The 14,037-nt window shown below is 32.3% G+C and overlaps 1 protein-coding gene across 1 annotated transcript; it reads left to right on the top strand.

Moving 5' to 3' along the window:
• The first annotated feature begins 6,484 nt into the window (after positions 1–6,484).
• On the top strand, positions 6,485–9,722 carry LOC121260774 (GDSL esterase/lipase At5g33370-like). The gene is made up of 5 exons (XM_041162791.1): positions 6,485–6,912; positions 6,998–7,125; positions 7,269–7,511; positions 8,092–8,344; positions 9,365–9,722. The coding sequence occupies exons 1-5, from the start codon at positions 6,651–6,653 to the stop codon at positions 9,595–9,597; spliced, it is 1,119 nt and encodes a 372-aa protein (XP_041018725.1). The 5' UTR covers positions 6,485–6,650; the 3' UTR covers positions 9,598–9,722.
• Positions 9,723–14,037: the final 4,315 nt, after the last annotated feature.

Consider the following 14,037-nt stretch of genomic DNA (forward strand, 5'->3'; position numbering starts at 1 on the left):
GCACTACTCTTAAAAAGAATAGGGTTTACTAGGGTTGGGCGACGGGATCCCGCCACCCATTCGAAAGACCCCACTCGGCCTGCTCCCACTTGTGCCCCTGGTTGTTAGATGCTAGGGTGCTCGCACCTTGAAACTCAAGCGGGGAAGGGGCTATGCCCATGCCAGCCAATATTTATGCATGGCCCCGTCCATTCCTATATATAAATAGATATATATATATATATATATATATATATATATATAACTATTTCTTTAATAAAATGACATCGTTCTGGGTAAAACTCCATAACGATGTTGTTTCAATATAGGGCTTGAGTTTGTTATAAATGTAAAAATCCCCATTCTATCCCCCCCCTCCCCCGGTTTTAGTGTTTTATGTCATCATTGTTGCTCTTAGTTGGTTTCCCTTGCCATCGTGGTCTCTCTCTCTTCCTCTCAACGTCGCCCCCAGTAAGCATATCTCTCTCTCTCTCTCTCTCTCTCTCTCTCTCTCTCTCTCTCTCTCTCTCTCTCTCTCTCTCTCTCTCTCTCTCTCTCTCTCTCTCTCTCTCTCTCTCTCGTTCCTCTCCCAATGCCTCTGTTTTAGTGTTTTATGGCGTCATTGTCACCCCAAGCCGGTAGCCATCGCTGTCGTGCTCTCTCTCTCTCTCTCTCTTGCCGCCGTCTTGGTATATTTCTCTCTCTCTCTCTATGGTTGGTGGTTCACTGGTTGATATTTGGTAACTTTGAATGGTGGTTCACTGGTTTATATTTAGTAACTTGGAATGGAAGTTAACTGGTGATTTTGGTTATTTTCGGCCATGAGTGGACAGAGGGCTCTCTGTATTTTAACTGAGGTGGCAGACTGACCAAGTTTATTTTTTCCTCTAATTTTTATAATTAGAGAGTGTACATATGATTTGCACATCCTATGACTATATAAATCATAATTTTCTTTAGAATTATAATTAAAAGAGAAATTTTAATTATTATCGAAGTAAATGTAAATTAGGATTACTAATTTTAATTAGAATTTCATATCCATCTAGCGGTATGGATCTTACGCCCATTATAAGTCCTAATTCAGTTAGATTTAGATTGCAAAAGAAAAGAAAAAAAAAATTCTAATGTGAACAAAATTGAAAAATTGATAATAAGGAAGCCCTATGTATAAGAAATTTTAATCATTTTATCAATGAATTATTATCAGTAATTGCATCAATTATCAAAAAATTATACGAAGAAGACGTCAAATAACCAATCATTTATCAGCATACTTATTCTTTTATCTTTTTCTTGTCTTATTCCAAATTCACATAATTATCATTGTTCACTATTAACTGTTCACGGTATCGCAGACATGGTTTTACCCCTCAAGTGAGTTGTTCGCCCTTTACTCCCCATCATTCAATAGGGATTTCTTCTCACAGGATATCAACCGCGCGCTATTGTGAATAGATCAGTAAGGTTATTTGCGGAGCAATCTTGGGTACCGTTACTTCTATGCACGCAACGATATATCTATATATATGATGAGATAATACTATGATTTCTTTTTTTTGTGCTTATTTTTGTTTCCTCTAGTACTCCATTGCTACAATTAGACTCCAAATTATATTCACCATGCTAATTAAACATCATCAACTTTACACCTAATATTCACTTAGATGCATCGAAAATGTACTAGATGTGTATATATACATACACATAAATATATATATATATATATATAAAGAATAGAGATTCCTTAGAGTTCTTGACAGAACTTTAAAACCTAGAGTGCGAAAGAGATAAACATATGAAATAGATCTCATAACATTTATTGAGCATTTAATGATACCCGAGAAATTCACTAGGGCAATTATAAATGTTGTGAGGTTCACTTCATATGTATATATGTCTCACTCTCCCTCTATACCTTAAACTTGAGTATCATATTTTTTATAAATTAATCATAAAGTGTAAGATGATATCATAACATCATTCGTAAAGCTCACGTGTATCTTATGAATTAATTGGAGAAGTACTAGATATATCCATATATAATCTAGTCTATAATACTCATGTAATGAGACTTCTTTTTCGCGGATGGTGAGAGTACTCCATTGTTGGTGCGTGATTCATGAATTGTTTGAAGTGTTTCTTCGTATAGTTTCTATATATATAATCAGAGTCCTTGGTCCTACCTCAGTCTCTATTTTCAAGCTGGATGTTGACCTAATTAAGCCCCCCAAAATAATTGCAATCCTAGCCAGGTCTTTGTTTTTGCGTGCATGATTAGTCTCTCTCTAACTAAGCTCGTTCGGATAGTTAAAAAAAAAAAAAAAAAAAAAAGAGTAAGCTCGTTAATAGCGAGATGAGATGGTTTTAGATGAGTTGAATAAAATATTATTAAAATATTATTTTTTAATATTATTATTGTTTTGAGATTTGAAAAACTTAAATTATTTATTATATTTTATATAAAAATTTGAGAAAATTATAATGATGAAATGAGATGAGATAAGTTGAGATGGAATAGTTTCTGTATCCAAACAAGCTATTCTTGCTAAATCTTTCTATACTTGTTTTCTTTCTTTTAAACATGTCTTTTACGACTTTAATTCAGAATCATGGAAATAAAAAAAAACATACATACGAGGGGAATGGAGCATAACCTGGAAAGCAAACTCTTGTTCAATTTTGACTCCTCGCTTGACCCTTTCCTCTCTCCTATTTACACTAAAGTAATCAACAGCTAGGTTGAGTTATAAGTTTCACTTTAATATTGCTACTGAATCATGAAAATTACTTAAAAAAATATACGTTTAGATGATGAGGGGATCTTAGAAAATTTGTAAATAGTAATAAAAAATTAAATAATAAATCATAAAAAAAAAAGTGATAAATAATAGTAAACTGTTTATAAATAGTAACAAAATAGTCCGAAATTAATTCACTAGGCAAACACAGCCTTAGAGTTAACCACATAAGTCATTGAGCTCATGAGTACTACTACGTACTCTGATCTGTAGATGCTAATACAAATATTCACACGGCCATCCATCGCCTCACAACTACATTCTTTAGTCTTTTTACAGACTAGTACCTAGCTAGCTAACTACGGCTTAGTTAAAGCATACTGTTTGAACCGATGAAATGACCCATTTTTTTTTTTTAGTAATTAAGTGAGATTGCGTTTAGATGTTGAGTTGAGATGATAAAATATTGTTAAAATATTATTTTTTAATATTATTATTATTTTAAGATTTTAAAAAATTAAATTGTTTATTATATTTTATATTAAAATTTAAAAAAATTGTAATAATGAATTGAGATAAATTGAGATAAGTTGAGTAATCAAACAAAGCTTAAGTGAATACTATTGAGTTTATGTAGTTTTTGCAGAATGTAAAAACGAAAATAGATATAATAAAAACTAAAATAAAATAAAACTAAAATTCACTTATCGGTTATATTATCGATAGAGACAATATCGGTGCCAACATCATCCAAAAGTTTGAGTTTGTTCCTAGGGAGAGCTAGGGTCATGATTTCAAAGGAAACTTATATAAGAATGTACAACTATACTACAATTTATTTACAATTAAGTATAAAAAAAAAAAAAAAAAATTATTATTTTATCTACTTTAAATTGCTTCAAGTAGAAAAATTTTAAATAAAAAATATAATTGGTGACATTTTATTCTCTTCCTCCTAACTCTATTAGGTGTAGTTTATTTTTATAATTTTTTTAATTAATCTCATCTCATCACTATAAATTTTGTAATTTTTTATATAAAATAAAATTTATAATTCAAATTTTTTAAATTTTAAAATAAAAATAATATTAAAAAAATATATTCTAATAATATTTTATTTAACTTTTAATTTTAATTTCAACTCAATTAAACTCTTCAATGCTAATCTCTATCCCATAAAACAAACCAAACTTTAATACAAAAAAGAATGGCGTGACACATCATTATTACACCCGAAACTTGATGGGCTGCATGCAAGACTCGCAAATAATCGCATGGGACAAATGATTACATGCAGCTGCAGTAGTTCTACTACAGTAAATTCAGCGAACTCGATCCTGATATTCTGGCTTTGGCTTGGCAGCACAGCATACTGACAACAGTACTGGATTGTTAGTACGTACGACAGATCAGGTTCAAAGGGCCCCATCCATGCATGAGATGTTTCAAGTCTAGTCTGTGCCCATGCATGAGATGTTTCAAGTCTAGTCTGTGCCTTAATTTGCAAAGGGAATTTAAGAGCCTGAAAATTAGGTTGAGCAATATATATCATGAGGAGAGATGCATCATGAATTCCAAGATCCGTTGGAGAAATTGTTAGCTGAACCGATTTTTACGGCTAAATTATATGCTCTATCAAGGATGTTGGTGTAGAGTGGTTGGTACTATAATGCCTCTTCCATAGTACAGCTCATAATTCCTGCTTTACTCTTCTATTGATCATCTCATATTAATTACTTTACACTGGTCCACAGTTTCTTCGCGGTCCCCAACCTAGCTAATTTGTATGCATGCATGGTTTTAATTAATTTGTTCATAACATTATTTATTTATGTTTCAGAATATTACACATTTTTAGAAAAAAATAAAGTGTGGCTTTTTATTTATCTATTTTTTATTATTTTTACCACTAATTCGGGGGTTAATTTAAAGGCTATATATATATATATATATATATATATGAATTAAATTAGTCGTTCGCAGCTAGTTGTCTGATGAAGGGTGGGTGTGCATGTTGCGTCTGTTACCAAGTCCTTTCTGATATAAGCCTCAGTTTCATCGTCTCTTCCTTCCTCTTTGTTCTTCTGAGCTGTAAAAGGTTTGAAGGTCTGTGTGTTTTGTTAATTAGTCAGAGATGAGTGACCCTAAGTATGCGTACCCCTACCTTGCTCAAGGTAATTACTAGCTAGCAAGCTAGATGGACTAATTATTTCCTCGTCTTTATTGTAAAGAAAAGGTTAAATATACTTAAAAAAAATTTGTAAAAAACTTACTTCTTCACATGTCAGTTATTAATATGTTAAAAATTATGAAATTTGAAATTCAAAATTTGAATTTTAAAATAAACTTAATAAAATGAGTCTATTATTAAATAGACCAGATTTTTATGAATCCATGAAATCTCTAAAATTTAATTTTAGTCATGCTTGCAATTAACTCACGTGAGTTCGGGACAGTACAATATGATTGATTTGTGCAGTTGGATTTGTTGAGATTTCGAATCTAAATATTATCAACATGGAGTTCATTTAATTAATAAGATTAGGTGGTGCTGCTTGATATATATATATATATATATATATATATATATATATATATATATATAGTTTGAATATGCAGGAGCATTAGCTAGGCAAATAATTAGTATCTAGGAGAGTAAATGAGTCCGAGTTTCATGGAGTAGTATGCTACGTAGAACATGAACATATATAGCTTTGTTTCTATATATATTCATGTAGATGATGAAGCTCTAGCTGTTCATCTTTAATTTTCGTTCTTACGTACTACCTGAGTTTGAGCTTATTAATTACCAAATACGGGCATTTAACATATTTTTCAAACAAGTACGTAGAAGAATGTTCACAATTTTAACAAAAATGCAGTTATCTATATATATTATATCCCATAACTAAGTATTCTAAGAAACCCGCTTTCATGAGTTTCGCGAATTTTTTATGTAATTTACACACACACACACATATATTCAATGATTATATTCATAAGAATTGAAACATCTAGTTGCATTATGAATATGTTAAATATTAATAAATATTAATTAACATATTCTTATTGTAATGATATATATATATATACTTTAACTATAAAAATAATAAATTTGAGTTTATATATACAATTATATAGGTTGTGTTGAGCTTTATACGACTTAACTATATCGTTTGATATATAATATTATATCATATTAATTTTGCATTTTACGAGCACTATCAATTAACAAAAGCATTAATATTATTCGATATTCGAGCTGGAATTGAGTTTGGATCATGAGCTGTTTTCGAGTAATATTTTCTCAAATTGTCAGCTTGTTTGTTTATATATTTAAATCAATATCAAAGTGTCTTTGCATAGAGACGATGAAATCAAGAACTAGCGCACTCTTTTTAAGACAACATGATGAGGCCGTTCATTTTCTGTCCGGTCTTTGGGTAACTCGTTGGGAAAGTTCACTGCTGGTCTAATTATCCAGTTGGGCAGTGATGTAGAACAGGTCACTAAACCAAAGTTACACAGCTTATAAGCTGTTCACTTATTTATACATTACACACACACACATACGCAGACATGAGATACAGAAATATATGTTGGTTATGATCAATATTAGAGCATTAGTGGCGATCGAGCTAGCAGTTAGGGATGGATGATGACCTCATGCATGGCAGGCATTGCCAATTGCACAACCACCATTTTGTACTACCAGAACGCCTTTGTTAATTTAGTGGGCCTTTTTCCTTTCACAAGACAAGAACCCCTAAGTACTATATAATCCTCCCCACTTGTTAGCAGCTTGTTGCATAAGATCTTATAGCTATCTGCTGATCCATCTATCTATCTAGAAAGCTTTCTGATCATCAAGTACATTACTTCAGTTTCTAATTTCTTTTCTCTCATCTTACTTGGGTTCCTACTCCATCCATGGCTAGCTTCTTTTTGGTTAACGTTCGTAGTTTTTGGATGATGTTAATGGTCCTGGCATTTGGAAGTAGCTGTTACAACACTCATCAAGCTGAGGCTGCTCGGGCTTTCTTCGTGTTTGGAGATTCTTTGGTCGATAACGGTAACAATAACTACTTGGCAACCACTGCCCGAGCAGACTCCCCTCCCTACGGAATCGATTACCCAACTCACAGCCCCACTGGACGATTCTCTAATGGCCTCAACATTCCTGATTTTATCAGTTGGGTTTTATTAACCATCTCTTTTTCATCATCATGATTTGATTACTTTTCATGCCGAAATATCAATATAAATTCGTAATTCAGGTCGGGAACTTGGCTCGGAATCACTGCTGCCATACTTGAGCCCAGAGCTCAGTGGAGAAAGACTACTCGTTGGTGCCAACTTTGCTTCTGCTGGCATTGGAATCCTCAATGACACCGGAGTTCAGTTTGTAAGTTGATGAACCTGATCCATCCTGAATCCATCTCAGATTCTCAGCTGTCAAAATTTGCTGCAAATTAATGCTTTATTTCCTAATTTATATATACGTACAACATATTTATGTTGTTAATTACAACATTTATTTATTTGCAGATAAACATAATCAGAATGTACAGACAACTGGAATACTTCCAAGAGTACCAGCGGCGAGTGGCTGCAATTGTTGGAGAGGACCAGGCTCAACAACTAGTTAACGAAGCACTCGTCCTTATCACTGTCGGCGGTAACGATTTCGTGAACAACTACTACCTTGTACCTTTCTCTGCCAGATCCCGCCAATACGCTCTCCCTGATTATGTCAAGTACCTCATTTCCGAGTACCGAAAACTTCTTCACGTATGTATACCATATATATAAATATATATATATATATTAATCCTTATACTAATTAATGTATTGGGTACGTAACTTTATTTATTTTCTGGTTTTACATGCACCCTGAATTGTGCAAAGATCAGCAATGCTACTGATGATCTTAAAATTATACCAATTTCTTTGCTTGAAATCTACGTAGTTTTTGTATATTTTAAGTAACAAATATATAAAAGAGATTATATAAAGTAAATCTACAAACTGACGTGATTTTATAAAATCTTTTAGATCTATTTTATAATAAAAGTAACTTTAGAATCTTACGTATCACATCAAACCACGTCAATTTATAAGTTTACTTTTATATAATCTCTTTTTGGCTGAATCATTTTCCATAAATGTTTTATTGTTTACTTGGAGTCATGTACGTGCACGATCATAACCAATGCTGATCTTTGCGATCCATAATTGAACAACGACTACTAATTGCACGTGCCATATATATATATATATATATATATATATATATATAGGCCTTATAAATTAATTAAAGCATTTTGCTGATTTCCTTGTAACAAACTTCAATTAATTGATGTCATTTCAGAGTCTATATGACCTTGGAGCACGCAGAGTTCTTGTGACAGGAACTGGACCACTGGGTTGCGTTCCAGCAGAATTGGCCATGCGAGGCACAAATGGGCAGTGCTCCACTGAGCTGCAACGAGCTGCGGCTTTGTTCAACCCACAACTTGTTCAGATGATTAGGGGACTAAACAGTGATCTCGGTTCTGATGTTTTTGTCGCTGCTAATACACAGCAAATGAGCAATGATTTCATCCGTGATCCTCAGGCATATGGTATATAAGTACTATCTCTTTTTTATCACACACACACACACACACATATATATATATATCATGGTAGTGCTTTTAATATTCTGAAATGTCGTTTTCTTATTGGCCATTTAAAAGGGACAAAATAGATCAAGTGAAGAGAAGTGGATTCAACTACTAAGCCATTTAGTTCAATGAATTAGTACTAACTAGCTATGAGAAATACTTTGTCTGGCATGCATGCATGCGCTAGCTAGGACGACCCCTGATCTGTCATTTTCTGACCGATAAATAGGTCTAATGTCGCTGGACATGCATTTATTAAAACTGCATGCCATGCATGCCTTATTGGAATCATAAAGGAACAGCCTAGCTACCTCTTGATTTTCATTTTAGCTAGTTTAATGATTTTGTTTGTGACCGATCGACTACGTATCAAAATATATCGTTTTGATTTGCCTTGAAAAAGCTGACAACACGGTCCCCAACCACCCGGGAAAAAATGCTAAACGTATTTATGAAAAATTTATAAAAGAATTTAATTCTTAATATCTTAAAAATCATAAAATTTGAATTTTAAAAAAAACACTAATAAAAAAACTTTTATAGGTAAGAATATAAATATATATAGCACTATTATTTCCTAATTCCTTATCTTATCTTTGAACAATAAATATGGTTCGATCTTGAAGTGAAATGGATCTAAGGTTGGGAAAAATTGCTGATCTGAAAAGTGCTCTTTTACAGTTAAAATTCTGTCAACAGAAATGTCATAGGCATGCGGTATAATCTAAAACTCCGGTTTGGATTCACAATCCATCTCAACTTATTTCATTACTATTCATTATTATTCACAATCCATCTCATTACTATTCACAACTCATCTCAACTCATCTTAAGATGAAACGAGATTTCACGTACCATTAGAGGTTCCAAACCACTTGTGTATATATATATATAATTGCAGAAAATGATTGATGGGAGTAACAAAGTACGTACATTAATATATATATATAAATGTTTTTTTTGTTTTTTTGGGAACAGGATTTGTTACATCGAAGGTAGCATGCTGTGGTCAAGGACCCTATAACGGTATCGGACTTTGCACATTGGCTTCCAACCTGTGCCCAAACAGAGATGTTTATGCATTTTGGGATGCATTCCATCCATCAGAGAGAGCAAACGGCATAATCGTTCAGCAGATCTTGACTGGCTCTACCACTTACATGTACCCCATGAATCTCAGCACCATCATGGCCTTGGACTCCAGGACCTAATTAATTAATTATTATATATATATATATATATATATATATATATTCCACCTGGTGAAACCATCCGTCTTTATATTACTGTATTATGCATTACATTTCAGGTTATTTATGTCCTGGATTAATGGTTTCAAAAAAACCAAAACCAAAACAAGGGCGTCATGATCATGTACTTCATGCGAAGTTAATTTGTATTATTGGCTGATGAGTGAAACAGCTACTTGTTTGTTTCGTGTTCAATTTCTGTGTGTGAATTCTCTCTCTCAAGGTGAGCTGCTATTCGTAACAATAATGGGTTGAGGGAGGCCCCACCGGATGGAACTCAGCCACCAACGTTATAAATGTTGGATTGCTTTATAAACCAATTAACCAAGCAATTAAGGATATATATTAATTGTTTCCTCAGAACGTCTTCCTGCATGTTTGATTCGAACATAGAATTAATGTTCATTTGAATAGTATATAATTTATTCGAATAATAATATTGACGAGAAATTAATTTATTTTTTTTGAAAAAAGTTAATAACCATTCGAACTTAAATTTCTTTGTTTGAACGGAAATTTTTTCAATTAATTTTTTTATTAGTATAGATTTGTACATATATTTTTTCCATTAAAGTAATAAATATTTTTTCCATTAATTTGTTATCATTTTCAAAATATAAAAATGTGTATATATTATATATTATGATTTGCGGTGAGTTAATATATTTATAAATTCATAAATTAATTTTATGTAATTAACTTCAAAACTTTATAGTGATTTCTTTTATGTTCAATTTATATAAATATAACTTTAAAGATAGTATCATTTTTTATATTATCATGAACGGCAAATAAAATGAAAAAAATAAACAAAGTAAACACGAAAAATAAAAATCATACATTAATTACATCTAAAATATATAATATTTAATACAACATAAAAAAGTAAAATAATAACTAAAACGATCATTGGGTCCTTAGTAGATCAACATCCTCTTGCAACATTTTAATAGATCCTTTCAGATCCCTAAGCTACTCCATGATGGGCTCAACGAACTTCACAAACGGAGCTCATACCTGATCCAAAGTAGCCCCAAGAGGCTATCTCTCAACAGCAGCAACACTACTAGAAGCTGGATCTGTGGGAGGATCACTAGGCTGTTCTAGTACAGTGTTCCGCATGTGCCCCTTGCTCTTGCTGAATGTGATCCTGTTAAGGGGCCCCATTTGTGGTAACCTCCGCTCAGTGGCCGACACTGTAACTCCCGATCGGAGTAGGAAGTTAGATATCAGCAGTGCAAATGGTAGACTACCTCCACTAGAAAATCATGACTCCGATCGAATGCGGAGGAATAAATACAATGCCAGATCAATGGGATCCCCCCATGCTATTTGCAGCAAAAATCTGGCTTGATCGATCCCGAAATCAGTCATGTGTTTTTTCGGATCGATGTTATAGCCAACAATCAAATTAAGCATTCTAAAAAATGTTATACAATTGGCCTGTCTGATCACCTTGCTCCCATCATATGGAGGAGCCAATGGGTCTTGCACTAGCTAATGCACCTGATCATCTGTGAGACCATCATCAGGTAGATCCTCATCCTCACTACCATCCAAACTAGCATTCGAATCTACGTCCGGGGCTAGCGTGAAGGATGCGGCTTGTGTGTCGGAATTAGATACCGTTGGTCCCCATGTAGCCCTGCAGAATATGCGTCGGCTACGCACAGAATGTCAAGGAACTTAGCAATAATACAGGGAGAGAAATTAATACTCACTCTCGGATCGATAGGATGTAGAAGAAAGCATCAGCGCTGAGTTCTCCCATGGCACGGTAGAACTCACTGACCATCTCTGAATATGGAGTCCCTCGCTGCTCATAGATCGGTATCCATCTCCGCTTGGTGAAGATGGATTGTATGCTCCGTCCTTCCCATGAATGATCGGAGAAGTCAGACAAAATGACTGGACGCTCGAAAAGTATATAACTCGTCTCCTAAGCATGAGCTGCTCCACTACTTTGGCTAGGCTGATCTCTCGCACGTTTTCTTCCGCTGGATGCCATTGATATACTGTTTAATCATAAGGAAAGTAAGAATATAATTAACCATAATATTTAAATTATACTATTGAAGAATTATAGTATACTGAACTGAATTGAAATAATTCGTTTGAATGGAACATATTCTGTTCGAACTAGTCAAATCTATTCGAATGGACTGTTCTGTTCATTCGAACTGGAAATCTTTGTTCATTCGAATGAATTTATTTTGTTCGAACAGAAATAATGTTGTTTGGCAACTAAGCATTTGAATGGACTAGAGTTAGTTCGAACGGGAAGAAGCCAAACAGCCATGGCTAAGTCGACTCAGCCCCAAACTGAAAAATTTCATATCTAGATGTTATCATTTGTTTTAATCGGTAGGAATGATTAAGGAGTGAAGCCCAATCATTTCTACCGATTATTTTGATGTTATTTTTACGGAATACACCAAAATAGGTGGATTTCGGATTCAAAATCCATACCCCCAAACACAACTCATTCGTGCAAAAAACTAAACAATAGAAGTGGAGAGTTTACCCATACCTCTTAGAAGTTCAAATGTGGGGTTGTTATGGGTGGTTGAGTTGCGGTTTTCGTAGCGGAGATAAGGAGCGAACTCGGAGGCTCTCGGCGGTTACTGGTTCGAATGAGAGAGTTTTGTGGAATTGTATTCGAACTACGTCTATAATGATCATGTCGTCTCGTTCAAACTGGATAAATATCCGTTCAAACGGTTATTATATTAATATATTTATAATTATATTACTAATAGTAGTATATAATAATACTAATATTACAAAATTACAAAATACAAAAGTATAAAAATAAAACTAATAATAGTATTATAATACTTTTAATTAATATATTTAGTATATTATTTGTAAATATATTTATTCTATTATACTAAGTACATACTAAGTACTTAGTATAATTACAATGGCTTAATTATATAGCAATTATATATAAGTTATGATAACTATACAAGTTAATATAATTAATATAAATATAGATATAGTAGTTATTAGTTATATAGCTACTATACTGTAAGTATTATATAGTTACTATATAGGTATAACTATTATAAGTTACGATAATTATATAAGTTAATATATATATATATACATATAGTAGCTATTAGTTATTTGGCTACTACAGTGTAAGTATTATATGTTATGATAACTATACAAATTAATATAATTAATATAGATATAGTAGCTATTAGTTATATAGGTACTACAGTGTAAGTATTATAAGTTATGATAACTATACAAGTTATCATAAGTACTATAGTTACTATAGTTACTATAGATACTACAGTGCAAGCTGTATTATAAGTTATGAGAACTATACAAGTTATCATAACTAGTTACTATAGTTACCATAGTTATTAGTTACTATTATAAGTTACTATAACTATACTTATTATATTTTATATTACAAGGTAGTAAGTTATATAATATATATTGCAAAATTAGAAGACCAAAAGTATAACATGTACGAAATTCACAAATTTTATATTCACTCTTTTGCACATTTTAGAAACAACATGTCAAAATATTGCTCATGTCTATACCAGTCATGTCAAAAAGTACTTTCTCTTTTATACAGATTTCATGAGTAATGCATAACAAATAATTGAGATTGTTTTCATATTTCTTTTCAAAACATATCATGCACATTTTTTTCATAAAATTAACCTCAATTCATCTTCTTTTTATACAAAGTCTAACATAGGAACCCTACTTATCTGGACTTCTTAACTTCTTTGAATTTCCTCACAATAGTGCCAATGGGATATCGATCATCACCTATAGAAAAGTCAAGTAACTTGGGTAAATTTCCAATTGAACTCATACTTCCTAATTGAACCTGAAATACTTAAATCACCTATTTTAATTCTTCAAAACCTCTAACCCTAAAATACCATCATTTCTCAAAATTCATCGATATCCACTTAATTAGTCCGACTAAGACATTAAATTCTAAATTATTTACTACTGAAATCTAACTATAAAAATTTAATACTAGATAATATAATTATAGCAAAAATCTATTATAGTAAACAACAAAATTTTATTTAATAAAAATAAACTAGATCAGATTTAAAGCGTTGAAAATAAAATTACACTGTCATCATTTACTTTTGAGATTAAATTGTAAAACTATATACCTAATAACATAATTTAAATCCTTTAAATATTTTTTTTAAAACAATACTAAAGTTTCTGGACTATTAAGAATTAAAAATTGAGCCCGCTTAAAAATATAAGCCCAATCCACTTAAGTATTATAATAGTGTAACTAAAACATTACCAAGCCCAAAATGATTTACGACCCGAATCCAATAACCAACCCAAAGTGTGTGTTGTGTTATAGTAACAAAGATGGAGAGAGAGAGAGAGAGAGAGAGAGAG

This window comes from Juglans microcarpa x Juglans regia, chromosome 4D (genome assembly GCF_004785595.1).
Source record: "Juglans microcarpa x Juglans regia isolate MS1-56 chromosome 4D, Jm3101_v1.0, whole genome shotgun sequence".
NCBI classification, from domain to species: Eukaryota; Viridiplantae; Streptophyta; class Magnoliopsida; order Fagales; family Juglandaceae; genus Juglans; species Juglans microcarpa x Juglans regia.